At 42.5% G+C, this 26173-nt stretch overlaps 2 protein-coding genes across 6 annotated transcripts in view; one reads left to right on the top strand and one right to left on the bottom strand.

Annotated features, from left to right (window-relative positions):
- The window catches only part of rgs6 (regulator of G protein signaling 6), a 75496-nt gene extending 59329 nt beyond the window's left edge, over positions 1-16167 (top strand). For all 5 annotated transcript variants that reach the window (XM_080024485.1, XM_080024488.1, XM_080024487.1 and 2 more), the window contains exons 5-17: positions 1429-1480; positions 3106-3170; positions 4054-4130; positions 4313-4394; positions 4688-4762; positions 4883-4984; positions 5572-5633; positions 8502-8612; positions 9153-9278; positions 12009-12195; positions 14026-14115; positions 14304-14357; positions 15173-16167. In XM_080024485.1, coding sequence (XP_079880611.1) covers positions 1429-1480; positions 3106-3170; positions 4054-4130; positions 4313-4394; positions 4688-4762; positions 4883-4984; positions 5572-5633; positions 8502-8612; positions 9153-9278; positions 12009-12195; positions 14026-14115; positions 14304-14357; positions 15173-15223 — 1134 coding nt within the window. In that variant the 3' untranslated portion in view covers positions 15224-16167. The remainder of the gene's footprint in view (positions 1-1428; positions 1481-3105; positions 3171-4053; positions 4131-4312; positions 4395-4687; positions 4763-4882; positions 4985-5571; positions 5634-8501; positions 8613-9152; positions 9279-12008; positions 12196-14025; positions 14116-14303; positions 14358-15172) is intronic.
- Positions 16168-23318: 7151 nt separating this feature from the next.
- lama2 (laminin, alpha 2) overlaps positions 23319-26173 on the bottom strand; it is a 207320-nt gene continuing 204465 nt past the window's right edge. The window contains 5 exon segments of the mRNA XM_080021184.1: positions 23319-23923; positions 23925-23941; positions 24394-24616; positions 24967-25097; positions 25907-26038. Of these exon segments, the coding sequence (XP_079877310.1) occupies positions 23780-23923; positions 23925-23941; positions 24394-24616; positions 24967-25097; positions 25907-26038 (647 nt within the window). The 3' untranslated portion in view covers positions 23319-23779.

Here is a 26173-nt window from a genome sequence, read left to right as displayed (position 1 = left end):
GGTGATGTCGTAGGAGAGGAGCTGGACACCCTGACGACTGTGGAAGAGAGGAGGATGCTGTCCAGGCTTCAGTCCATCTTGGACAATGTCTCACACCCTCTCTACGACACACTGGCCCAGCAGAGGAGCACCTTCAGCAGAAGACTCCTCTTACCCAGATGCACCACAGTGCGCAACAGGAAATCATTCCTGCCTGTGGTCATCAATCTCTACAACGCCTCCCTCAGAGAGTCAGTCACCCCCTCTCTGTAATCTGACCTCAAAACACGGATATCCACTTCTGCACCTTCTTTTTGCACATTTTTAACTGTACATTTTACACTCTATATAGATATGTTTATAACATATAGATATGTTTATATATATATATTTATATATACATATGTTTCTTAATAATTATTATATGTTGTATGTAAATATGCTGTATGTAGATTTGGAGCTGTAACAAAAGTAATTTCCCCCTGGGATTATTAAAGTATTTCTGATTCTGAATCGTTCCATTTTCCCACTCCTTGCTTATTCGATTGGGTTGGTTTAATGCACAGTGAGAAAGGAGGGACTTCTGGGGAACGATATAAGAGTGGTTCGCTATGAACGACTCATTCCCGTAAGTTTGGCATCACTGTTAGTCGGCCATAAATCACTGGCACAGTGAAGCAGTGCGTGGCGCAGTGGCGCGGTACACATTTCACTGGCCACCACCCAAAAAGCATGTGTATATATATACATGTGTTGTTTTAGTGCAGTGTGTCATGTGACAAATAGAGATTCTCCTCTAATAATAAGCACTGTTGGACATGTTTCTGACCTTTTTAGTGGTTAATAGTCCTGGTCAGACCGACTCCTTTGCGTGATTTGTTCATGATTTGTGATTTGTGATGATTTGATACGTGATTTGTATTTGGATTCAACTTTTTTTCTTCTTGTATTGAGTGTTATGCACCTTTGGGGGCACCAGATCGCAGTGCGCTTAGCGTGGGTTAACATTTCAGTAGATGTACATACATACAGAGCCAAATAATGTAGAGATAGGGTTGTCACACAGTTTATGCTGATCATGAGTTAAGATTTTCATCTTTACAATGCCATCTTTGCCATTTGTACAGTTTGTGATTGAGTAGAGGGACGGCAACCAGGTGAGAATAGACTTTGGAGTGGGAGGTTCGACTGAGGCGGTACGTACCACTGCAGACTCAGTGCATTTTTGGGTTTGAGAAGCATTAGTTCAAAATGATACGTTCGTATTTTTTACCGACACTTGTGGTTAACGGATAGTGCCTGGCCATGGGATTATTTAATTGTTAAAAGTCTGGGAAAAAATGTTCATCTCACACATTGGTGCTTGTCAACATCATCAATGTGAATTAAACGCAACAGAAAATCCACCTTCCTCCATTCTTAGAGCCCCTTACTTTTTTCATTCTGCAGGCGCCATATTTTTGGCCGTCTAACTGTTGGGAGCCGGAGAACACAGACTATGGTAAGAGCCTTTTACTGGAATATTTGACATCATTTCCATTTGCGGTTGTCTTGTTTTGTATCACACTGTGGGAGAAAAGTTTCCTCTTTCCTCCAGTCCCCTTCTTTGTTTTGTTTTGTTTTGTTTTGTTTTGTTTTTTCAATAGCCCCGCTAACATGCAACCTTGGCATCCAGAAGGAAGGCATTACCTGCACTTTTGCAGTTTTGTTCCCCGACTATTATGTTATTTAGTGCCTTGAGAGGCACTCCAGGTTAATTGAACATAAACTAAAAAATAAATAAATAAAAGCCATTTTCTTTCTTGAAGTTCCTCTTGGACAAATTTAAGATGATACTTAAAAACAAGTTAAATAAAAATAAGTTCTTAAAGACAATTTCAATAAACAAAAGTGTGACAACAGAACTTGGTCAACTCTTCTTACTCTACTATACTGTAGGTTCAGTTTAAATGAAATATATCCTTGTGGAGCGTTGAGCACGTGCTACATTTCCAAATGACCAGTGCTAAGCTAATCACTTAGCATGCACAGGTAGCATCTGGTGACGAATTCAGACTTTGTTCTGGCCTGTATCTCATGTCTTCTGTCTTCTAGCAATCATTTTAGTGTTGTGTCTACGTGAAGTTAACGTGTCCTGACAGCTCCTCAACGTGCTATACCAAATCTTCTCATGAGATCTAGAAGCAAATTCAGCACAATAGTTGGAAAAAGTTGGTTTTAGGTCGAAAATAGAGTGACTTGCCCTTCAAAATGCCAGGTTTGAAAGTGGTCTCAAATTGAAAACAGGCGGGGGAACAATGTGTTTTTATTGTACATGTAATTATCTTTTAACTATCTATCTATAATTTATTTTCCCTCCATGCGCTGTAACATCCACTGCTTAACGGTTGCGGGCGTCCGCGGTGCTGGTGGGGGTGCCCCCTCGTCGGGTCAGTGTATTTATCTATTTATCTATTATTATTTTTCCCTCCCCATGCTGTATACACTGCTTAACAATGGCGGTGGGGGCGGTGCGGGTGGGGGTGGCCGCGATGGGCCTCGCTCTGCTCACCGGTCCCGAAGTCAGGGGCCGAATTCTGAGTTTATTCTCAAACACAGGGATCCTTTATTTTTGCCTGACCCTAATACAATTTATTGTAGATGCATTTAATTTATTTATTTTCCTCCGTGCATAACGGGGAGAAAGTCAGTGTAATAATAATAATAATAATAATAATAACAATAATAATAATAATAATAATAATAAATGAATACATAAATAAACAAACAAACAAACAAATAAATAGATAAATAAATAAATAATCAAACAAACAAACAAATAAATAAATAATAATAATAATAAAAATAATAATAATTATCACAATAATAATAATCACAATAATAATACTGACAAGACCATTAACAGACAGCAATGTCAACGCTCCCAGAGAAATGGCAAAGTATGTGCTCTGTAAGCTTAGGTTCAGTATGTGCAGGGATACGACGCGGGAAATGAAAGAGTTGGACAGAGGGCGAGTGGAGGATTTGTTCCAGGTAGACTGATAAGGCACTTTGTTAAATCTGTCTGTCTCTCTCTCTCTCTCTCTCTCTCTCTCTTTGTCTCTCTCTCGCTCGCTCTCTCCTCAGCGATCTATCTGTGCAAGCGGACCATGCAGAATAAGACCAGGCTGGAGCTGGCAGATTATGAGGCGGTGCGTACTGGAGCGCCTCTCTCTTCTCATTCATTACGTTCTCGCTATTGATTAACGGGACAAACTTTGAGGCAGAAAAGGGAAAAAGAAAAAAAGAAAACCAAACCCAGACCCACAGCCTTTGACGGGCCTCGCTTGAGCCTGCCTGTGATGATAGCGGTTTCTGAGATCGAAATTGCATCGTAACGCAGATCAGACCTGGGAAAAGTGTCACGTTTCATGTTCTTCCTTCTTTTTTTTTAAATGTCGATCTCAACACAAGGCTCTTCCCTCTTTGTCACTCTTATCTTTCACTCCCCAGTTATTCTCCCCCCCATAGTTATACAGATGAATAATTTGAATGCTATTCGAAATGGTGGCCCAAGGGCCCAAGGGCCCAAGGTTTAGGGTTACAAGAAAATAAAACGATACATTTCCTAAAAAAAAAAAGACATTTTGGAAAACACATAATAGTTCAATAGTCATTGATAGATATTAAATTCATGTTGAATTAATATTAAACTCACGTTGCGTATATATACTTGAGAGGACTTACAAGACCAAGAAGTTTCTTTATGCTATTAGTGGTGAAAATTTTCATTCATTCAACTGTCTGACTCTTCGTTTGTTTGATTCAGTTGGTGTAACGAGTCAGAAGAGTCGGTTCGCTTCCGAGTTGTGAATGGACTTCTCACTATACTGTCACTCACTTAACTCTGTCAAAATGATTTACTTTGGTGGAATGCAAAGTGTGTCAGTCTGTCATGTGCTACAGATATAAGAAATTATCGATAGACTTGAGAGTCGTGAAAAATCTGAAAAAGATCTGTTATTTTGTTTTTCTCTTTACACTAATGGTAGTACCCATGGTGCTACCATTATATTAAAATTCACTCTCTCGCAGGAGAACCTAGCCAGGCTGCAGAGAGCTTTTGCCAGGAAATGGGAGTTCATCTTCATGCAGGCTGAGGCCCAGGTCAAGTAAGTGTGTGCCGTCCCCATGGTAACCTGGAAAAAAATGACAGCTGGCGGGGATGTCAATCCCACCTGAGGTGTAAAACACACAGAACAGTGTAGGTGTCCTCTGGGTGTGAGATCCAACTTAGTGACCAGGAAATGAGCTGAACAATGCAAACTCGCTCATCTGAGTTTAATCTCTGTAGGATCGACAGGAAAAAGGATAAAACAGAGCGAAAGATCCTCGACAGCCAGGAGAGGGCCTTCTGGGACGTCCATAGACCTGTGGTAAGGTCCTGTGTGTGGTATACTGATCCGGGATCGAGAGAATAGTCTCATAGCGTGTAGCTGCAATACCTATGGCAATGGGGCAATTCAGACCAAGTGCCCCATTCTAAGATTGGAGAATTGTTTAGTCTCACTGATTCGACTGATACTGATGATAAGTTTACCACTTTAATATTACCCAAAAAGGTGAAATTATGACGGCGTAAGAGATAAACAGTGGACGATACCACCAAACTAATATGCAGTCTCAGTAGTTTGAAGTGGAATGTTCTTGTCCTGTATATGCTTTCCAGCCAGGCTGCGTCAACACCACAGAAATGGACATCAGGAAGTGCAGACGCATGAAGAATCCCCACAGAGTTAAGAGGGTATCTGCGACACCCACAATCATAAGTGTCAAACCAGTATATTGAAGAGCTACAAAAACATCGAAATCTTAAGAAAAACATTGCTTTTCCTCCTTTTTTTTCTTTCTTTCTCTTTCCCAGTCAGTGTATGGTTTGGCAGAGGAGGCAACGCAGTCCCAGAGCCCCGGCCACACTCCCTTGCACCACGGTAGAAAAGGCACCAAGGAGGACGTAGAGAAAGAGGTAAGCGACTTCCAAGAGGGACTTCCTTCTACGTGGGCGGGCAATTCAAATTCTTGCCAGAAATCATTGGATGATAGAAAGAAAACAAAGAAAAGCCACAATACTGACATATTTAACCAAAGCCCTTAGAGGTATAGGAAAGACCTGGTAGGAGACCGACTGCCTCTCTCTTCCCCCACTCTCTCTCCCCCCTCTCTCTCTCCCCCCTCTCTCTCTTCCCCCACTCTCTCTCCCCCCTCTCTCTCTCCCCCCTCTCTCTCTTCCCTCTTTTTCTCTTCCCCCTCTCTCTCTTCCCCCTCTCTCTCTTCCCCCTCTCTCTCTTCCCCCTCTTTCTCTTCCCCCTCTCTCTCTTCCCCCTCTCTCTCTTCCCTCTCTTTCTCTTCCCCCTCTCTCTCTTCCCCCTCTCTCTCTTCCCCCTCTCTCTCTTCCCCCTCTCTCTCTTCCCTCTCTTTCTCTTCCCCCTCTCTCTCTTCCCCCTCTTTCTCTTCCCTCTCTCTCTCTCCCCCCTCTCTCTCTCCCCCCTCTCTCTCTTCCCTCTCTCTCTCTTCCCCCTCTCTCTCTTCCCTCTCTTTCTCTTCCGCTTCCAGATCCTGTTCCTCAACACCAAGCTGGACCGACACTGTATGAAGATGTCTAAGGTCGCCGAGAGGTGTGAACAGCTGCCGCACACCTAAAAATACTGTGTACCACTTTGAAAAGACAAGTTTTTCACTTTGTATCTCATCAACCTGCCTCTTACCTTAGCATGGGAGGAGCCTCACTCCTATTGGCCATATGGAAAGGTGCTAGTAGTAGTCAGGCTGATCAATATGTGGTTATAATTTCAACATCGTAATTTGAGAAAAATTGCTATCGTCTGGGATTTTGATCTTCATAATATCGTGATATAGTAGATAGATACTATAGATGGATACTATGGATAGATATATACTATAGGTCCTATAGATACTGTGGATAGATACTGTAGATAGATACTATAGATACTGTAGATAGATACTATAAATAGATACTATAGGTCCTATAGATACTTTGGATAGATACTATAGATAGATACTGTAGATATATACTATAGTTAGATACTTAAGATAGATAGATACTAAAGATAGATACTATAGATACTGTAGATAGATACTATAGATCAATACTATAGATACCGTAGATATATACTTTAGATAGATACTATAGATTGACAATATAGATACTGGAGATAGATACTATAGATATATACTAAAGATACTGGAGATAGATACTATAGATACTGTAGATAGATACTATAGATCAATACTATAGATACTGTAGATATATCCTATGGATAGATACTATAGATACTGTAGATAGATACTATAGATCGATACTATAGGTACTGTAGATAGATATTATAGATAGATACTACAGATACTGTAAATAGATACTATAGATAGATACTATAGATACTGTAGATAGATACTATAGATCGATACTATAGGTACTGTAGATAGATACTATAGATAGATACTATATATACTGTAGATAGATACTATAGATACTGTAGATAGATACTATAGATCGATACTATAGGTACTGTAGATAGATACTATAGATAGATACTATAGATACTATAGATAGATACTATAGATACTGTAGATAGATACTATATAGATACTATAGATCGATACTATAGGTACTGTAGATAGGTACTATAGATAGATACTATAGATACTGTAGATAGATACTATAGATCGATATTATAGATACTGGAGATAGATACTATAGATCGATATTATAGATACTGGAGCTAGATACTATAGATTGATACTATAGATACTGGAGATAGATACTATGGATAGATACTATAGATACTGTAGATAGATACTATAGATACTGTAGATAGATACTATAGATCGATACTATAGGTACTGTAGATAGATACTATAGATCAATACTATAGATACTGTAGATAGATACTATAGATGGATACTAAAGATACTGTAGATAGATACTATAGATAGATACTAAAGATACTGTAGATAGATACTATAGATACTGTAGATAGATACTATAGATAGATACTAAAGATACTGTAGATAGATACTATAGATAGATACTAAAGATACTGTACATAGATACTATAGATAGATACTAAAGATACTGTAGATAGATACTATAGATAGATACTAAAGATACTGTAGATAGATACTAAAGATACTGTAGATAGATACTAAAGATACTGTAGATAGATACTATAGATAGATACTAAAGATACTATAGATAGATACTAAAGATACTGTAGATAGATACTATAGATAGATACTAAAGATACTGTAGATAGATACCATCCATGAATCCTCCTGCTTTCCACCTTGATCTCTGGCCGATCTGATCCCAGAACAGCACGACAGCCTTCCGCTCATGCTTCGATGACTGTGTGTCCGTAGTCGTGTGTTTGTTTGTGTTTACCTTACAAAGAGAGAGAACGAGGTAGGCATCGGCAGATCGAGATGGAGAGAGAAGGTGAAGGGCTCCTTCCACCCGGTCGTTCTAATACATCAAATGTCACTCGCTGCCTGTCCTCCATTTTGGTCTCAGATGGTTTTAATGGATCAGGAGAACCAGACCACTGTGTATGCGCATTACAATACATGCTGTCTAACACTGTGCCTCTGTGCTTATTAATATGCGCTTCACCGTCTATCTGGCTGATTTGAGTGCCTGATATTTATGCAAGCGGCGGCTTCAGGAGGAATCGGATCCCTTCACAGCGGCATGGTTAGTTATAGATACCACTTACACAGCGTCACCCAGGATCTTTACCCCAGAGGCTTAAAATGGGGAGCCGCTGTCGTAATGCCGGTGTCACAGACAGATGAAGACAGATGAAGCGAGAATATTTCATCTCACATTTGTGTAAATGGATTTAGGGAGTCTGATAAAACTGATGGGAAGTTTTGGCGTGTAGCGATATACAGCCTTCATGGGCACATATGCGATTGCACAGCTATCCTACTGGAAATTGCAAGAATTTGGCATCTGGTGTAATCTTGCAGCATATTCAGTACAGTATTCCAGCTGTAGGGACACAGCTGGTTGACACAATCATCGCTTAATCTGTGATACTGTCCTAGAAAAACGTGTGAAATCATGACTCTGTTTAAACTACGTCGGTTTACAAGGTTTGGGAAACACAGCCGTTTCTTGGTGTAATCATTTAATTTTATTATATTATCTATCATTTAATGCTGATCGACTCTCAATATATGGTTTTAATAAGGGATAATGTGAAGCCATCTGGTCATTATGGCTAAATAAACTCCTACAGGGTGGTCAGGTTAGAATCAGCATGTAGGCAGACCGAAATGAGGGTCGTGAAACTAAGCAAAGAAGTGGTTGTCGGTGACAGTCATTATTAACAGATTAGCGGTCAATATTCAGAAATTTGTATTCCACAGAACCTCTCCATCATTTATGTGTATGTGTATGTGTGTGTGTGTGTGTGTGTGCGTGTGCGTGTGAGCGTGCGTGCGTGCGTGTGTGCGTGCAGTTTAATGAGCTACACAGAGCAGTACATGGAGTACGACCCGTTTCTGACCGTCCCGGAAGCTTCTAACCCCTGGACCAGTGACGACTGCTCCTTTTGGGATCTGGAGGCCAGGTATATTTTGTACGATCCTCAGCCTAATCCTTTTGCTCGAACCAGAATGTATTATCAGCGTGTGAGATGTACACACACTTTACACGCTGTGATGTTGAGGTCAAGAAGACCTGTCTAACGTCAGTGTTTGGACGTACTTCATGCACCCTGACCCTTTCAGAGGAAAATGGCAGAACCGACCGTGTTTATAGTATGTATTGCTGCCTTCAGGTCAGAAACCCATAATCATTATTCTCACAAATGTAAATTACAATTATGCAGGGATTAATTAGAGGCGACGTATAATCACTGTGCCTAATGCGGCTTCATAATTCAGCCAAACTGATTAATTACAGGTTCTGAAAGAATCAGTCCACCTTATATATCACAACCACTGGCTGGCAGATGGATGTTGCCAGGAAAAGTAAACAAAGGGACATTGTTCCCTTCCCTTCCAAAACCTTCCCTTTTTCTTCTCTCACTTTACTTCCTGTATATTGGCTTATATTGCATGGTTGATCTTCATGTCGCTCAAATTCTCTCTCTCTCGCTCTTTCTCAGTAAGGAGCCCAGTCAGCAGCGTGTGAAGAAGTGGGCGTTTTCTCTGGAGGAGGCGCTGAAGGACCCAGCAGGACAGGAGCTGTTCCTCAAGTTCCTGGAGTCAGAGTTCAGCTCCGAGAACCTGAGGTGAGGGAGAGAGGGAGAGAGGGAGAGTGAGGGAGAGAGAGAAATCCGGGGTGCACTGGATTTTTTTATTGATTTCTCTCTGTTGCCAGGCAGATGGCAATTATGACATTGATGAAATTGTATGTGAAATCGTGCTTGTGAACTTTTGAAACACCTATCCTTCCATCCAACCATCCATCCATCATCCACACATCATCCAACTCTCCTCATGCTTATTCAACCACCTTATTTTCACTACACTTCCCCTATTTCATGCCCGCCCCCCTAAAAACAAAAAAAACCAGCAACAATAACAACAAAAATAACCCCTTCAGCTTCACCAGAGTCCCTGTTAGGACTAACAGAGTCCAGAAGCAGCCTGGGCGGAAAGCAGGGAGGTCACGGATGCCTCAGAGCTACAATTGGACACACACACACACACACACACACACACACACACACACACAGACACACACACACACAGACACACACACACACACACACACACACACACACACACACACACACACACACACACACACACACACACACACACACACACACACACACACACACACACACACACACACACACACACACACACACACAGCAGCAGACTGAGTGAGAGACATCCGTCCTTATCCCTGACATCACCCCCTTAGCTACCGCTCTCCCTGTTCCACTGCTATCTCACACATTCTCTCTCTTCCTGACCACTTAATTGCTTTTTATGAAAATACTTCTGATGGAGAGAGAGAAGAGGGGGGGGGGGAGACAGAGAGAGAGAGAGAGAGAGAGAGAGAAAGAGAGAGAGAGAGAGAGACTGGCCGACCGACCCACCCAGGGTTGTTTCCCTATGTATTGCAGCAGCTTGTCTACAGATCAATATAGATATATAGGGAGTAATGTGGCTCCTAAGAGGCAGCCTGTGTGAGGCGGAGACGTCCAGGAGGTCGTGGGTAAACACACAAAAATAAAGAGGAGAGTTTTTTTCAGTCTGAGTGTATGGTGTTTGCGTGGGTTTCCGGTGGAAAGAGTTGGAACAGAGCCTGGGAATCCATACTTCACTAAGAGTCCTACTGCTGCAGAGATAAGTTATTTGAGTTCGAGAAGATTATATGCAGACGTTTTTGTACAATTTTAATGTTTTACAATAAAGAAATATGGTATTTATGGAATTAATGCACTTCTTATTGTGGCATTGATTTATTATCCCTTCCATTTCATTGGAAATAGGAGATGTACTTATCTTAAGTATCATATCTTAATACATACAGTATCTAGGCCCTATAATATGAGTGTATGATAATAATATAATGTCTAATGTCTGCAGTTGACAGTCTGATAAGCACTTCCCAATGTGGGAGCTGTCCGGTGCTGAAATCTTTCACCTCTGCATGTGTGTGAAAGAAGTTTCTATTTCTGTGTCCTCAATTCAAAACACATGTATATCTGACACGGCATTTTCTTTTCGACAAAAACAAGATCTCCCTTGTTAAGTAACTCAGACATCACAACTTTGTTGACAATTTGCTCAGCACCCCCATGTATCGATCTAGCCCTGGCACCATTACAGTTTTTGCCTTGCATGTTTTGGGTGAGCATAATGTTTATGTGTTAACATACAAGCTATTTGAAAATATCAATCAACTCAATGAATGAACAATACATCTATCTCATTTTGGCTTAAGTAAATATCCCTTAAAATGTATCACACTTTAGTCACAATGACTTGTGAAATTAATTATTTCATTTAGCAAGAAAGAAATGATTCGAAATTTTCGATAAGGCACACTTGACACCTTGTGACACTATTGCACTGTTAACCAAATTTCATTTTGAATTGATTACCCAGTTTCTACAGATTCATGTCAATTGTCATGTTTCCACAGTAACGGCAATCAAGATAGAAATTAACTAAAGTAACAATCTAAGACAATACAATACCGTAACAAAGTGTCACAAAGGTGGTTGTAACTTTTTATTTTCCAGTTTCCGCGTTGGGACAACCTGACGTGTCACGTCTGAGAGCACATAAATGGGATTGTGGCGGACCGAGGGGCGTGGTCAAGCCGCGGCTGCAGACGGTAGCATGGCTCCCAAGGGGCGCTGATTTGGCCGATTCGTGGCAGCTTAGTGACTGCAGGAAAGGCAGCCATGCTATCTGCAGCCCCGGCTTGACCACGCCCCTTGGTCTGCCACAGGGATACTTCAGAGTTTCTGACGTTTATCATTGTTTTCTACTTAGCTGCGACACGTCGATCGACACATCAGATTTTCCTGGCAAGTCGACCGGGGGCTGTTGTGAGCGATCCCTCCGAGCTCCTGTGCAGTTGGGGTCAAACTCATCCCAGTCTCAAAGCACAATCTGCCGTGTCACCGAATCACTCGCCCGCTCTGTTCAAGCAAAATTTGAGCCGTTACAAAGTGGGAAATAGTTGCTGACATTTTCGTTGTTTTGGGCTTTCCCCGCAGTCCTCAGTGAACATTGCTGACTGGTTCCAGCGGCTGCACAGAACTTGGACATTTTCACAAACAATGGATTTATCTTGGTAAAGAACAGACAATTGGCCTAAAGCTCAGCTGTCTGAAAAAATAATACAATAACTTTTTATTTATCGATTGACATCATCAGGATAAACATAACCAAAAACCTTTGCTGGAACATCCCCGTGCTAGATGTCTCGCCTCCTCAAATCCGGTAAACCAGCCTGAAGAGTGCGTTTGACTCCAATTGTGTCACGACCGCAGGTTCTGGCTGGCGGTGCAGGACCTGAAGCGGCGCGCACTGCAAGAGGTGGCGGAGCGCACGCGGGAGATCTGGGCTGAGTTCCTGGCCGAGGGGGCCCCAAGCTCCATCAACCTGGACTCCCACAGCTACGAGCGTACGAGCCAGAACCTGAAGGACCCGGGACGCTACAGCTACGAGGACGCACAGGTAGGGGTCCCGGGGGGTGGTGCATCGATATATCACGATACGAGAGTAGATGTCTTAAGGCTATTTTGTGAACTTCAAGTCTTCTAGCGGTTCTGATCAATGCTTCTACCTCCTTAAAAGCACAAATAGTCGTCACAAAAAAATTGATCTATAATCGATCTATTCTGTGATCTCGAGACGTCATATGTTATGACCTTTCCTGATTGTTTTTGACTCTAAGAAAATCCATGAACGTATGACTGACTGTTTAGGGTCATGGCGAACTTCCCCTAGCAACCAGGCATACTGTACTGTAGGTTGATTCATCTATTTACGACCGTAGAAGTTGTTGAACGACGCTCAGAGCCGTGCTGTGTTCACCGTCTCATCCCAACGAACAAATAAAATACAAAACATTTAGAGCAATGTTGAAACGAGTGAAGACAGAGACGACAGAGGGGCAAATACACATGGAAATGGATTGCGGCCGCTCGTAGCACCCTGAATTGCGCATCAATAGCGCTCGCTATCTGCGCCGTATTAGCGTCCGATTCACAAAAGATATTGGGCTAATGATATGACACCGCCATCATTTTTTGCTGCAATTTGCGGTTGTTTTGCGTCTGATCGCAATCATTCGCGTGGAAAAGTGAATAATCTGTGCGTCAGTGTGTGTGTGTGGGGTCTCCATTGGAAAGTTATTACGCATTAACGCCACTGCTCTGCACTTGCCTGTTTTACGAATGATGTCTTTGATTGCATAAAAAAGTGTATATATTAAAGTTTTTACTTAAAATATTCTTGTTCTCACTGAATCTTAATATCACAATGTAGAAATGATGACAGTTAATTTAATACATTTTGCTATATAAAGTTCCGGCCGCTGCATCGAAAAGGCAGCAGCCTGTGGATCTTTCCATGGTTCAATGGCATCTGTGGTTCAATGCCAGTTTGACCACTTCATTGCAATTCCCTATAACTTTTAGTTGTTTTTTTCAGTATCTTTAGAGTGAAATGGGAACCATTTGGCATCTTTTGTAACACGTTGTTGTTGGTTTTGCTTTTGGAGTGCGTTTTGAAAACCACAGACTGCTCCGCATTCCTCTATCTACAGATGCCATGACAGTAATAATAATCATAATAATAACGTCACAATATTATTGACAGATCACTGGAACCTAATAAATGCTCTTCAGTTGCATCAGCTCTATGAAGACGATCACACAGCGGAGCCTTATTTTGCCTCTTTTTTGGTCTCTCGCAGTTACCACCAGGTCTCTGCAGATGTTAATTATTTCACTCCAACTCTGTGTAGCTATTAGCGCTGGTGTCTGTGAATTGGACGCTATTTGCAATGAGGCTCATTTGCATAGAAAGGAGCAATTTTGCACCAAATGTATGAATAATACCTAATTTAAATATGCGCAAATAGCACCGGCACACCGAGACGCTCGCTTTTCCTGTTATTTGTGGCAGTTTGTCGGCCGCAAAAGACGCGCAATCGCTTCATGAAATCGCCCCAGGGAGGCGAAAAGCAGGGGATAGAGAGCAAAATTTGAATGTCTTTGATTGTACCATCACACATACGCACACAGTTCAAGAGACTAAAATCAACATGACGCTCCGTCAGCGTCCCCGGTGTTGAGTTTAACTCACCAGCTGTGGTGGACCCAGCTACACACACACACACACACACACACACACACACACACACACACACACACACACACACACACACACACACACACACACACACACACACACACACACACACATGAACACACACATTCAGTAAATGTGATCTTTATTTACACCACATATACCATTTCTAATTTTGCTTTTTTTTGTCAGGACCACATTTACAAGTTGATGAAAAGTGACAGTTACACGCGTTTCCTGCGCTCCAACGTCTACCAGGACCTCCTGATAACCAGAAAGAAGGTGTGTGTGTGTGTGTGTGTGTGTGTGTGTGTGTGTGTGTGTGTGTGTGTGTGTGTGTGTGTGTGTGTGTGTGTGTGTGTGTGTGTGTGTGTGTGTCTTCAACAGGTCGGTGTGTTTTTACTTGCTTGTGTAGCCATCTGAGCCCCAGACATTTTGCCATTAACTCCCCCCCTCTCTCACTCCTTCAGCCTGAAACGGAGCAGGGAAGACGAACCTCCCTGGAGAAATTCACCCGCAGTGTGGTGAGCTGTCTCTCTGCTTTCAGTTTCAAACTCTCCTGTGAAGCGTACCTTGAAAATGAACTCGAAATGTCGCAAACATTAATTTAGTTGCGGAGTAATTCCCTTTTTTGTATTTTTTTTTTCGTTTGTTCGGAGCCTTGCAAGTGTTTGGTATGGATGCAGGTCAATAAAAGCCAAAACTTCTTGAATATGAGAGATTCCGAAAACTCCACGATAGGGCATACTATTAAGTACGCCAAATCTGTGTCTTGTGTGAAACCGCAACCATAATACGCTGACATAGCATGGGAAAAGTAGCAGGATGACACTGTATCTGGAGAAAGGTCTGCACTTGACGCCACCATGACGCCAAGAAATGCACTTCTTCATCAATATCAAAGTCATTGTGACGAACCTCTAAGCTGTCTGCTCCAATACTACATCCCTCCGTCATTTGCACTCGTTTACCAAAAGCAGATGTCATCACTTTTTTCTCCGGCTCCATTTTTTTTCATGATGATTGACATTTTTTTCCCCGAGCTCAGGGTTTTTTTTCGGTCTTCTCCCCCTCCCTCACGCTCCAAGTCCTGATTAGAGAGAAAATAATCCCCAAAAACTCATCCCGCACATCTTCTCTGGTTTCCTCCCACCATTTAAAGACATGTATGTGAGGGGTTAATACCCCTGTCGGTGTCCCCGGTCAAAGCACTGGCAAAAGACCTGGAGTTGGTCCCCGAGCGCCACCCCATGGCAGCCCACTGCTACCCCACCCCCCCACCCCGACCCCCCCTGTTCCCTCAATCTTTTTTCTTCCATTTTGTCTTGTTCTTTCCCAGGGAAAGTCTCTGACGGGCAAGCGCTTGACAGGCCTCATGCAGTCGTCCTGACGGGGCCTGGACCTGAGCGTGAGAAAGGAGAAAGCTGCTCACACCTGGGGGAGGTAAAACCGGGCCACCCCCCAACCCCCCCCCCCCCCGCTCCTCTACTCTGGGACTCTTTAGTTTTTCTCTTTTTAGGAGTTGTGGTGGGGTGAACCCGACCCGCCATCTTGTTACGACATGGGAGAGGGACCTGACGGCACGCAATAAGTCACCGAGCCCTGAGCTGACCTGCTGTGTAGAACCTCCCCACCCGACTCCCACTCCTCCCCAAACACTGGCTGAGCCATTTCTAACCGACTGTGTGAACCAAAACGGAATGTTCGACTCTACGCTACTATATCTGTCGTCTTCTATGTATCCATTTATCGCCACTCGTTTTGAAGAACGTGCCGAACTCGACCCGTCCCGCACATCTCCACCCGGAATGCTCGAATGCCTTGACTGACTTCATTGAGTTAATGAGATACCTGGTCGTCTGTCCACAAGATGGCGCTGCTGGGCACATTAAGGGGTGTGGAATGGTTTGGGTTTAAGGTTTGGGGGGGGGGATGAATCCCGAGCACTATACCACTGAACTTCGCAATGTTGAACGCAATGTTCATTGATAGCGTTCTTATTTTTTGTTCATGTAACATCAGAAACTGTAGTATCTTCGATACTTGTAAAAAATAAAGTAGCGGAGAGGGCTGTGATAATAAAGGGAAAATGCACAAAGAGAAGCATGTTAGTATGTCGCTTTGTCCATAGGTTTACTGCCAGTACATCTTTGGCATCGCAGCACCTGGCGTGATTACTGAGGCCAGAGCTGCCGCTCAGTGAGATCAGAGCTCCGCAGACATCAAAGCAGACTGATTGCATTTATAGAGCAAAATTCATGTTCCTAGCGCTGGCCGAGAGGTTATTACAACAACGTGTCCTTCAAATTTATGTTATTGATGATCAAATTTGTGATGAACACCCCCCTAACCTCCCTGTTGCTACACCAACCTTGTTCATAATTTATCGTAGTTCAGGAATAAAGACCTCCAATCTCCAGTGCTGCTTATGTGTGGTGGGCTTTTGGAAAGGAAAAAGAAAAGGAAAATCAACGAACCAACAAGAAACTGAAACTTGTTATATATAATAACCCGGCCAATCAGGAGTCATACACACACTCCTGTTCAGTTACATACATACAGTACATGTATGAATGTATTTGTAGTTTCTTTGTTGTCGATGTGTTGATGAAGAAGGACTCCCCGCTGACGCTGACTTGATTATAATATGTCATTTATTACAAGGAAGAACGGCATCAAACCAGAGTTGCCATGGATGAAGAGAAGGGAGCCAATGCAGTCTCTCCCAAATGGAACTAGGGAGTGTCCTTTATACTTGTACAGATATAACGTAACACATCTGATTCCAATCTATGGGTCACAGTTCAGCGCCTGACTGACATACATCTAAGCACATTCCACCTCCCTTCTTCACCCCAAACATTCCAGACACCTCATATGTATGTATGTTGTTGGCACTGTGGTTCGGTGGTTGGGGCTGTTCCTACACATCACAAAGATTCTGGGTTCAATCGCCACTCTGAATCTTCTATGTGGAGTTCACAAGTTTAATTCCCACTTTAATTGGGGATTTTCATGCTTGGCTCTTACATTTATACCAAAAGTTTACTGTGATCTCCCTGAGAAATCTGCCCTCTAGATTTGACCCTATTTAGGAGCAGCTAGCCCCATCCAGGGACCAACATCAGTTTGAATGCCTTGCTCAAGGGCATCACCTGCCATGCATGCATGTCTTTTAGAGTGGGAGAAATCCAACATGAATATGCAGAACCTTCTTGCTGTAAGGCAACAGTGCTAACCACTGTGACACTGTCATGCATCCTCTTATCTAAGCATATTCAATTCCATCTCACCATATGTGTTTGGATGTTTGAGCACCTGTTGCAGTCACAGTGGTTACTGCTGCCTCACAACAAGGAGGTTCATAGACCTTTTCATGGAAGCATATTCACTTGAATTTAACCAGATATTTGATATTTTGTGAATGTCTGTGACTTTCTCAAGGGCATTCAATTCTTTGGAGGAATCCGACATGATGCAATCCATCAACCACCCACCCAGTGCCTTGCTCAAGGACAGCTAATTAGGCTCTGGATCAAGATGAGGTTGGTTGAACCAATGCCTTGCTCAAAGGAATCGGCAGCAGTGCGTTACGAACGAGCAGGTGTTCCAGGGTGGGAAGAAACCAACGTGACCATTCAACATCCACACAGAACCGCCCCCATGATGATCAAACCCAGAACCTTCTATTTGGGAGGTAGCGGTAGGAACCACTGAGACACCATGACACTAACATGTAAACAACAGGTGTTTTCACACCGCCGGAATGTTTTCATAGTTCTAAGAACTTTTCAGAGAACCGTCTGTTTTATTTGTTTCCACACTGCAGGAACCATGAACATTTGTAGTTTTGAGGGACTTTTTTTGGTCCTACTCCAGGGCAGGGACTGACTAGCACAAGAGGAACCTTCAGTGAGTTAAGTAAGTGCACCATGATTGGTCCGGACATAAGTCCACAGTTCCTCACCCTCGGTTCACTAAGGACAGTCTGTCCCGGTCCTCACCAAGTTGCACCGCGCTGGGTGGGGGCCAGCCCATGTACACTCAGCAGCAATATAAAAAAAATCAATAAAAATACTTTTGTTGATTGTAGCTGTATTTTTTTTCAGTTATTTTATTTTTCGCCATTCATTGAATGAAACAAAAAATCCACGTGCGGCGTCCCGATGCGAACTCTTGCCTTACAAAAGTCGGAGCAAACTTTTAAATGACGTCTTTTAGATCTAATATGAGTGAAGCTCCAGCAACTGGATTGTTTATTTCTTGCCTCAAATTTGTTCAGAAACAGATGTTAATGGACTGATAAGGTGAAATCACTTAAAGTTTATAGACTAAATACAACATGGAACTCATGCTGAAACACAATTGGCTGACATCAATGGAGGTGCGATTGCAATCGGAAAAGAAAAAACACCTATACATGTAAACACATATGATATCATACACAAATACATAATATATTGACTTTTGGATTTTTTTTTACATACAAACATACATACATACATACATACATACATACATACATACATACATACATACATACATATTTACATGCATACTGTACATACAGTACAAGCGAAGTTTCTTGTGATATATATATATATATATATATATATATATATATATATATATATATATATATATATATATATATATATATAAACCTAAGGTCCCAATAAGATATTTCTACATTTCATGTTGCTAAATTGCAGCTGATCGTGTCATGTATGGCATCAGAAACTACTGATCATTTTGGTGTCAGCGTAAAACATGACGAGTGCGACTTGAAAGAAAATACCGCTATGGTTTAGACTGTCAGTTAATGGAATCAGTAACACCCAGCTGAATGGATTACCCCTTTAATTATCATGTCTTTTAAAAAGGTCAGTTAAAGACTGTCAGTCAATAGTCATGTCAGTTAAAGTGGTAATCCATTAGATGGTGCCTGTGAGGTAAGTACTGGAGGTAAGTTAAGGTAAGGTTCATTTAGAATGATTTAAATATATAATTAATAATACACAGACAATTAATATTTTCATATATTATAGGACCCAGAGTTGCGGGTGTGGCGCTGCCCCTTGCGGCTGCCTGCATGAGCAACTTGTGTCAATTACGCACATTTTAGTGTTTTTAGTATTTTTGGAGCTTATTGTGCATAATCTCCGGGTGTCATGACATTTCACTGCATGTATGACTGTATGTATATGTATGTGACAAATAAACCTCTTGACTCTTGACTGTTGGATGGATTTCATGTGTCCCAGAATTCCATTGGAAACAACGATTCTTTTTTCTACATATTGGTTTATTAAATTCACCGCGGCTAGCTGATCAATGCATTCTTATGGTTGTCCACCCCGCCACCAACAATGGAAACAGCATATAGAGGAACACGTGAGCACAAATACATTGAATGGCTGTTTCTTATTAAAGGGAACCTATTGTGAAAAACTCACTTCAGTGCTTGTGCACATCCATTTGGGTCTCTGATGAGCCTACTAACGTACAAACTGTGAAATAACACAAGCCAGTTCATTTTGTGGGCTGTCTATTTCAGAAAACACGTGGTGAAACAACCCGTTCAGATTCTTGATCGCTTCATACATCACTGAGAATTTGAGCCGCCCCCTATCTAAGTAACTCGACAATCAAATCTTTTAAAAGAAAGAGGAATTGATACCAACTGTCCATGAGGAAACTGCAGGCGATGGAAAAGTAAGTATTTAATAAATTATTCTGCTGTGTTTCTTTCTAAGGTATATAAGGTATAAGGTAGATAGACTGTAGGCTGCGCCACACGATCCGCTGTCTTTCTCCAACCAAACCAATAAAAAATTGTGGGTTTTTGGTGTGAATGTATTAATTAATTTCATTTATTTTATTTTCCAACGTTTACATGAAACAAAAAATCCCTGCGTGTTTTGTCGGCAACAAAGGTTGTAACAAACTTTTAAATTAGGTCTTGTAGATCCAATATAAGTGAAGATTCAGCAATAGAATTGCTTATTTCTCACCTCAAATTTGTTCAGAAACAGATGTTGGTGGATGAGGTGAAATCAGTGAACGTTTAACCAAATACAACAGAACCCTGAGGGAAGCTCAAACCCCATTGGCTCACAGAACTTGAGCCTAGGGAGGGTGGCTCCACCCACAAAAAAAACAGGATGGAACAGGGTGGTTTAGAGCAGGGGTCGGGAACCTTTTTGGCTGGGAGAGCCATAAAAGCCAAATATTTCTAAATGTATTTCCTTGTGAGCCATATAATATTTAATAAAATTGAATGCAACTTAATGCGTGCATTTTTTAAGTAAGGCATACATTTTTAACGTGTAACACATCTCTGAGTACTTAAAAAAGCGTTATATATAATACATTTCTCTTTTCTCTCACGCAGTTGCTGCAGATTTGTCGGCTGCACATCCATGATGCCAATCTCCCGTTCACCACATCCCAAAGGTGCTCGACTGGATTGAGATCTGGTGACTGTGGAGGCCATTGGAGTACAGTGAACTCATTGTCATGTTCAAGAAACCAGTTTGAGATGATTTGAGGTTTGTGAAATGGTGCATTATCCTGCCGGAAGTAGCCATCAGAAGATGGTTACACTGTGCTCATAAAGGGATGGACATGGTCAGCAACAATACTCAGGTATGCTGTGGCGTTTAAACAATGCTCAATTGGTTCTAAGGGGCCCAAAGTGTGCCAAGAAAATATCCCCCACACTATTACACCACCACCACCAGTCTGAACCGTTGATACAAGGCAGGATGGATCCATGCTTTCATGTTGTTTATGCCAAATTCTGACCCTCCCATCTGAATGTCGCAGCTGAAATCGAGACTCATCAGACCAGGCAACGTTTTTCCAATCTCCTATTGTCCATTTTTGGTGAGCCTGTGCAAATTGTAGCCTCAGTTTCCTGTTCTTAGATGACAGGAGTGGCACCCGGTGTGGTCTTCTGCTGCTGTAGTCCATCTGCTTCAAGGTTCCACGTGTTGTGCGTTCAGAGATGGTATTCTGCATACCTTGGTTGTAACGAGTGGTTATTTGAGTTACTGTTGCCTTTCTATGGTCTTGAACCAGTCTGCCCATTCTCCTCTGACCTCTGACATCAACAAGGCATTTTAGTCCACACAACTGCCGCTCACTGGATATTTTCTCTTTTCAGACCATTCTCTGTAAACCAGTTGCGGGCTGTGAATTTTGGAGCAGGTTTCCTTTCACTGCAGTCAGAGCTGCGCCACATACATATATAGCAGAAGCATCAATATGAACCTGATATGATGACAAAATGACAAAAATAAAGCTTTGAGGCCCCTTGAGTCAGTGCTAAATGTAGTTGATGGGCTTAGCAGTGTCTGAATAAGGCCATAGGTGCCCTCTCCTTAACCTTAGCCTCCACTCCATCTAGTCCAGATGACATGACAGGTGCGCCATCAGTGCTACACTGTGCCACAACTTTATCCAGACATTCATTTTCCTCCAAGAAACGGACAATAAGAGCAGCAATGTCATGGGCTCGCTTGCCACTAGTAACATCTCAAGTTATATAAAGCGCTCCTTGACACCCGTGTCCGTCACATAATGCAGCCCAGCGCTTTCATCATGTTCCCGAAATGAAAGTTCTTGTTTACCCAAAACACAATCGATCGGTCCTTTCAATATTTCCCTATTTTTCTTCACCTTTTCATTGTGGATTTCCGTTTCCCGGCGCATTTGTTGGTTGAGCTGCCGGTCCACTAGGGTTTCCCCGAACGTTTTCAAAAGCACCGTTGTTTGTATGTGTCCGGCCGTGCTTAGGTGTCTCATTGCTGTCTTGGTCAGACAACTCAAGTTTGCAAACCCAATGTGGCTCCAAACACCAAGTCGATCCGGTGAAAATAACAGACATTCCCAGCAATACAATATGCAGTATTCCTCGGAGGCTGTGAGCCAAGGGTACCGCTCTTAGTTGGTGATTTGAAAGTGGCGGACAAATCCCTTCCCTCTGGGACAGGCTTACAGGCTGCGGTGTTGGCCGACCTTTTCTTACCATGTCCAGCTTTTCTTGAAAAGTCTGTCTTGAAAATGGCGTTTAGATTATATCTGGGACCAAATAAATTGCTTCTCCTCCTTCAGCCGTTGTGGGTTGAAAGAACTATTAAAAAACGGAATATTTTAGCTTGTAAAGGTCGCTATGAATGCGGTTTAGCTAGTTCTTACGCTCTCTGCCCATCCAATCAAAGGACGGGAAAATGCCAACGTTATTGAACGCCTGCCACGAGTTAAAAGTTGGCGACAATGTTAAGAGTTGGCGACACCAGAGCCAAAGTTGGCTCTGGTGTCGCCAACTCGAAATCTGATTGGTTAAAGGAAGCTTCGTTGCCATTGATTTTAAGTTACAAGCGCCCGCACTGTTGATTCTGAAGGCCTCAAGGCAGATTTCTTCGACATGGCAACACATGATGGATCAAATATGATTGGATAAAAGCTTTAACATAAACATACACTACTGGAAGCAGTGCAAACAAGAGAAATGCTATGAAATGAAGAAAATAAACATTTGGGAATAATTAAATGAAGAGAATAGACATTTGGGAATAATTGAATACATATAATGCATACAATGAATACATATTCATGAAAATAAATATATTAAAATGCAAGTGAGTGATTCTGATAGTGTTTAGGCCAGCAGAGAAGGCCTTGCTGGCCCTGACGGCCCACCACTGCTGTAAACCCTAGAGATGGTTGTGCGTGAAAATCCCAGTGGGTCAGAGATTTCTGAAATACTTAGACCAGCCCGTCTGGCACCAACAACCATGCCACGTTCAAAGTCACTTAAATCCACCTTCTTCCCCTTTCTGATGCTCGGTTTGAACTTCAGCAAGTCATCCTCACCATGTCTCCATGCCTAAATGCAATGAGCTGCTGCCATGTGATTGGCTGATTCGCTATTTGTGTTAACATGCAATTGAACAGGCGTACCAAATAAAGTGGCTGGTCAGCGAAAATAAACTGACAAACAGACCCAGTCACATACGGCCCTCTAGTGGCAACAAGATGTAAGTACAAACGTTATGGTAAATAAATAAATTAAATTCAATAAAAATACTTTATGGCATTGGAACACAAGATAGTGACGCCAATTAAATATTATTATTATTATTATTATAATTATTAGACTCTGTTGACAGAAACTCCAAAGATTGTTTTGCCACAGTTGCTGATTCAGTGTCATCGATAATCGTCAATAGCGCCATCTAGTGACCAGTACGGCCAGCGCTCCAAACTGCGGTTCAGCTAGTGGCCACTAGATGGCGTCAGATTACAATGCAAAATGCAAATGCCTCCCATTACATTAACCTCGAGTTGCCAAAGTGTGTATTTCGTACCTATAGGTCTATTTGGGACATTCACATGAAAACACCTTGACAGTTGCCCACAGTAAAACACAGATGTATACAAACCATGTGATGAAATAAAGACAGAGAACGCTGTTTGATGCCAACAGAAATATATTTGCAAAAAAAATAAAAAATAAGATTACAATATGTTCAAGCACAACATGCAGAAGTCAGGACCCCCAGGAAACCTTCCCGCTCTAATTCTAATCCTGTTTTATTAGTATTCTCAAATGGGTGAGAGCGATGCTTTAGCGCCACGAGACAAAGAATTAAACAGCAATGTAAACCATGCAGTGCAGTGTCTGGAAGACAGAGAGCGATTGAGAAAGAGAGGAAGCGACATGGACCTGTTCCAGTTTTCCCAGTTAAAAAATGCTCTATCTGAGCTTCAACTTACAGACAACATAGATCCATTGGAAACACTGTGCGGTTTTGTATACAGTCTTTGTTAGGGGGGAGGGGGTTTGACAATGATGATAAAGGCACTTCTTAAAACATTTTATTTCCCATTTTTCTAAAAAGACATAATTGTCCATATGTATTTGTTGAGTGCTGGGTTTTCAGGCTGCGGCAGCGGGGCAGGACAAGGGCTGGACGCCCTGGATCTCCAGGGCCTTGTTGAACTGGACCTCCATGGTCTTGGAGGCCTTGGTGAGCCTCAGGTTCCTCATGCAGCCGCTGAAGGAGGCGGCGGTTGAGAGAGCCCGCCTGACGCACTCCCCCTGCAGAGAAGAGATGAGAGAGAGAGAGAGAGAGAGAGAGAGGAGAGAGAGAGGAGAGAGAGAGAGAGAGAGAGGAGAGAGAGAGAGAGAGAGGAATGAGAGAGAGAGAGAGAGAGAGAGAGAGAGAGAGAGAGAGAGAGAGAGAGAGAGAGAGAGAGAGAGAGAGAGAGAGAGAGAGAGATATTCCCTTTTTATTTTATCTCTGCTTATCTCTATATAGACATGAATTGTAAAATGTACATAGAGACTTTTCTGTGATTTTAGGTCTTTTTTTTCTTCCACTTTTCTTTTGTTGACTAGTCTTATTACCACCAATAACATACACACATGTAAACTGTAGAAATCAATAAGGTAATCGATAAAGAATCAGCTTAATGGAAAAATGAAAAATTTGCATCAGATTTGGCAAAACACCAATGGAGTCATTTTCATGCTGATATTTCTGCTCTCACTTGGATATCCGCCGACGTAGATGGGGTCGTTGGTGTCGCAGGAGTTGGAGCGGACATTGGAGCTCTCTGCCCGGCTCTTCACGCCGTCCACCAGCAGCTCCACCTTGTGGCGGAGCTTGTGGGCCACCACCGAGTGCCACTGGCCGTCGCAGAATCCCGCCTCGCCCTCCGGGCGGTGCTCCGCCGTCACCCGCCCGGCTCCGTTGTTCATGTGGAGAAGGAGCTGTGAAGGGAAAGGGAAGAAGTATCTCTGCTTCACCTCTGCTTCTTTTCTATTCATCGTTCATTTAGTCAGAATGTGATTGATTCTTGGAAGCTCCTCCGATGTATCAACGACGTGAGCGGAAGGTTTCCAGCTGTGAAAGCCCGATTCTCCAAAAGTTCTCTGCACCTAAATAAATGATTGGGTTTGTTGGAGATGGAAACCCGAAGCCGGCGGGAGCAGCTGTCAAGCGGCGAGACGGAAGATGGATCCGTGAACTCCGTGTCGAAACACTGGGGGTTCAATAGCTGACTCTGATTTATATATTTTGTAACCTGTTTTTAACTCCGGGAGGGAAAGCGTGTGGATACCTTGCCCTGATTTATCTCCAGCCCCAGACCGTCGTTGCCTTGGTTACTGATGGCCAAGAGGACCCCGTTGGTCCGAGTGGTCCTGAACTCCAGCGCTATGGACATGTCGAGGCCCACTCTGTAGGAGGAGACTGGACAGACAAGACACATAATACTTGGGTTATGGTTAACCAAACCCTAACGAAAAAGAAGAAAAAAATATTTATTTATCGACGTATTAATAAATATGTCTATGAATAAATATTATTTTCTTCTTCCGCATATAACATCTGACTTGTACCTCAGTTTAACTCCATATACTAACACTCACTTCGACTGGGAGCAATTTTTTCCAGGGATTATGTTTCCCAAACGATATGTGAAAACATACTTATGACTAAAATATGCAAAATCAAAACATACCATTGTCGTATATACACCGATCAGCCACAACATTAAAACCACCTGACTAATGTAGGGTCGGTCCCCCTCATGCCTCCAAAACAGCTCTGACCCCTAAGCCCAACCCTAACAGAACTCAACAGTACAGAGTGGGCTATCACTATGGATAAGTCGATATGGAACTGTATTAAGTTGTCCTCTTTATCGATAGATGATAATAGTCTATATTGTACTGCATTCTTTTTTTTGAACATACTTACACGGGACATTTCAAGCTTCTTTAGTCAGAAACATGTTTTTGAGACTTGGTCTCAGCAAGCAATGGAAGTCATGGAGGACCCTCTGTGACCCCTGAACCCCTGAAATGTGAAACTCGTGAAGCCCTTTGAGACCATTCTGCGATTGCTGTGATTAAGGGCGAGAGAAATAAACTGGACTTGACTCGAAGTAGGAATAGGACAAGAAAACCATGACCACGAGATATCCCTCTTCCTTTCATAGCAGTTTTATTTCGCTTGTTTGTTTCTTTGTGTGTTTGTGCCAGTGCGTGAAAACGTACCTGCTTTGAGGTATCCCGTGCCGTCAAAGTATGTGCCCGTCTCCGTGGCGACGAAGCAGCTTCCCACCATGTGACTGGAGGTCGGCGCGGCCATGTCCAAGTTGAAGTCCTCAGGGACGAACTCCGGACGACCTGGAGAAGAGCGAGAGGAAGGAAAAAAAGAGAAAGAGATACAATCAAAGAACAACAATCCAAACCTTTGTTGAAGCAGCCGATGCTTCTTGAAAACGAGGGAATTTCAGCGAAACTAGTGGATGTGAAAGGGAA

Source organism: Zeus faber (genome assembly GCF_960531495.2).
Source record: "Zeus faber genome assembly, chromosome: 2".
Taxonomy (NCBI): domain Eukaryota; kingdom Metazoa; phylum Chordata; class Actinopteri; order Zeiformes; family Zeidae; genus Zeus; species Zeus faber.
The sequence above is the reverse complement of the archived record's forward strand: the minus strand, read 5'-3'. Positions and strand labels throughout refer to the sequence as shown.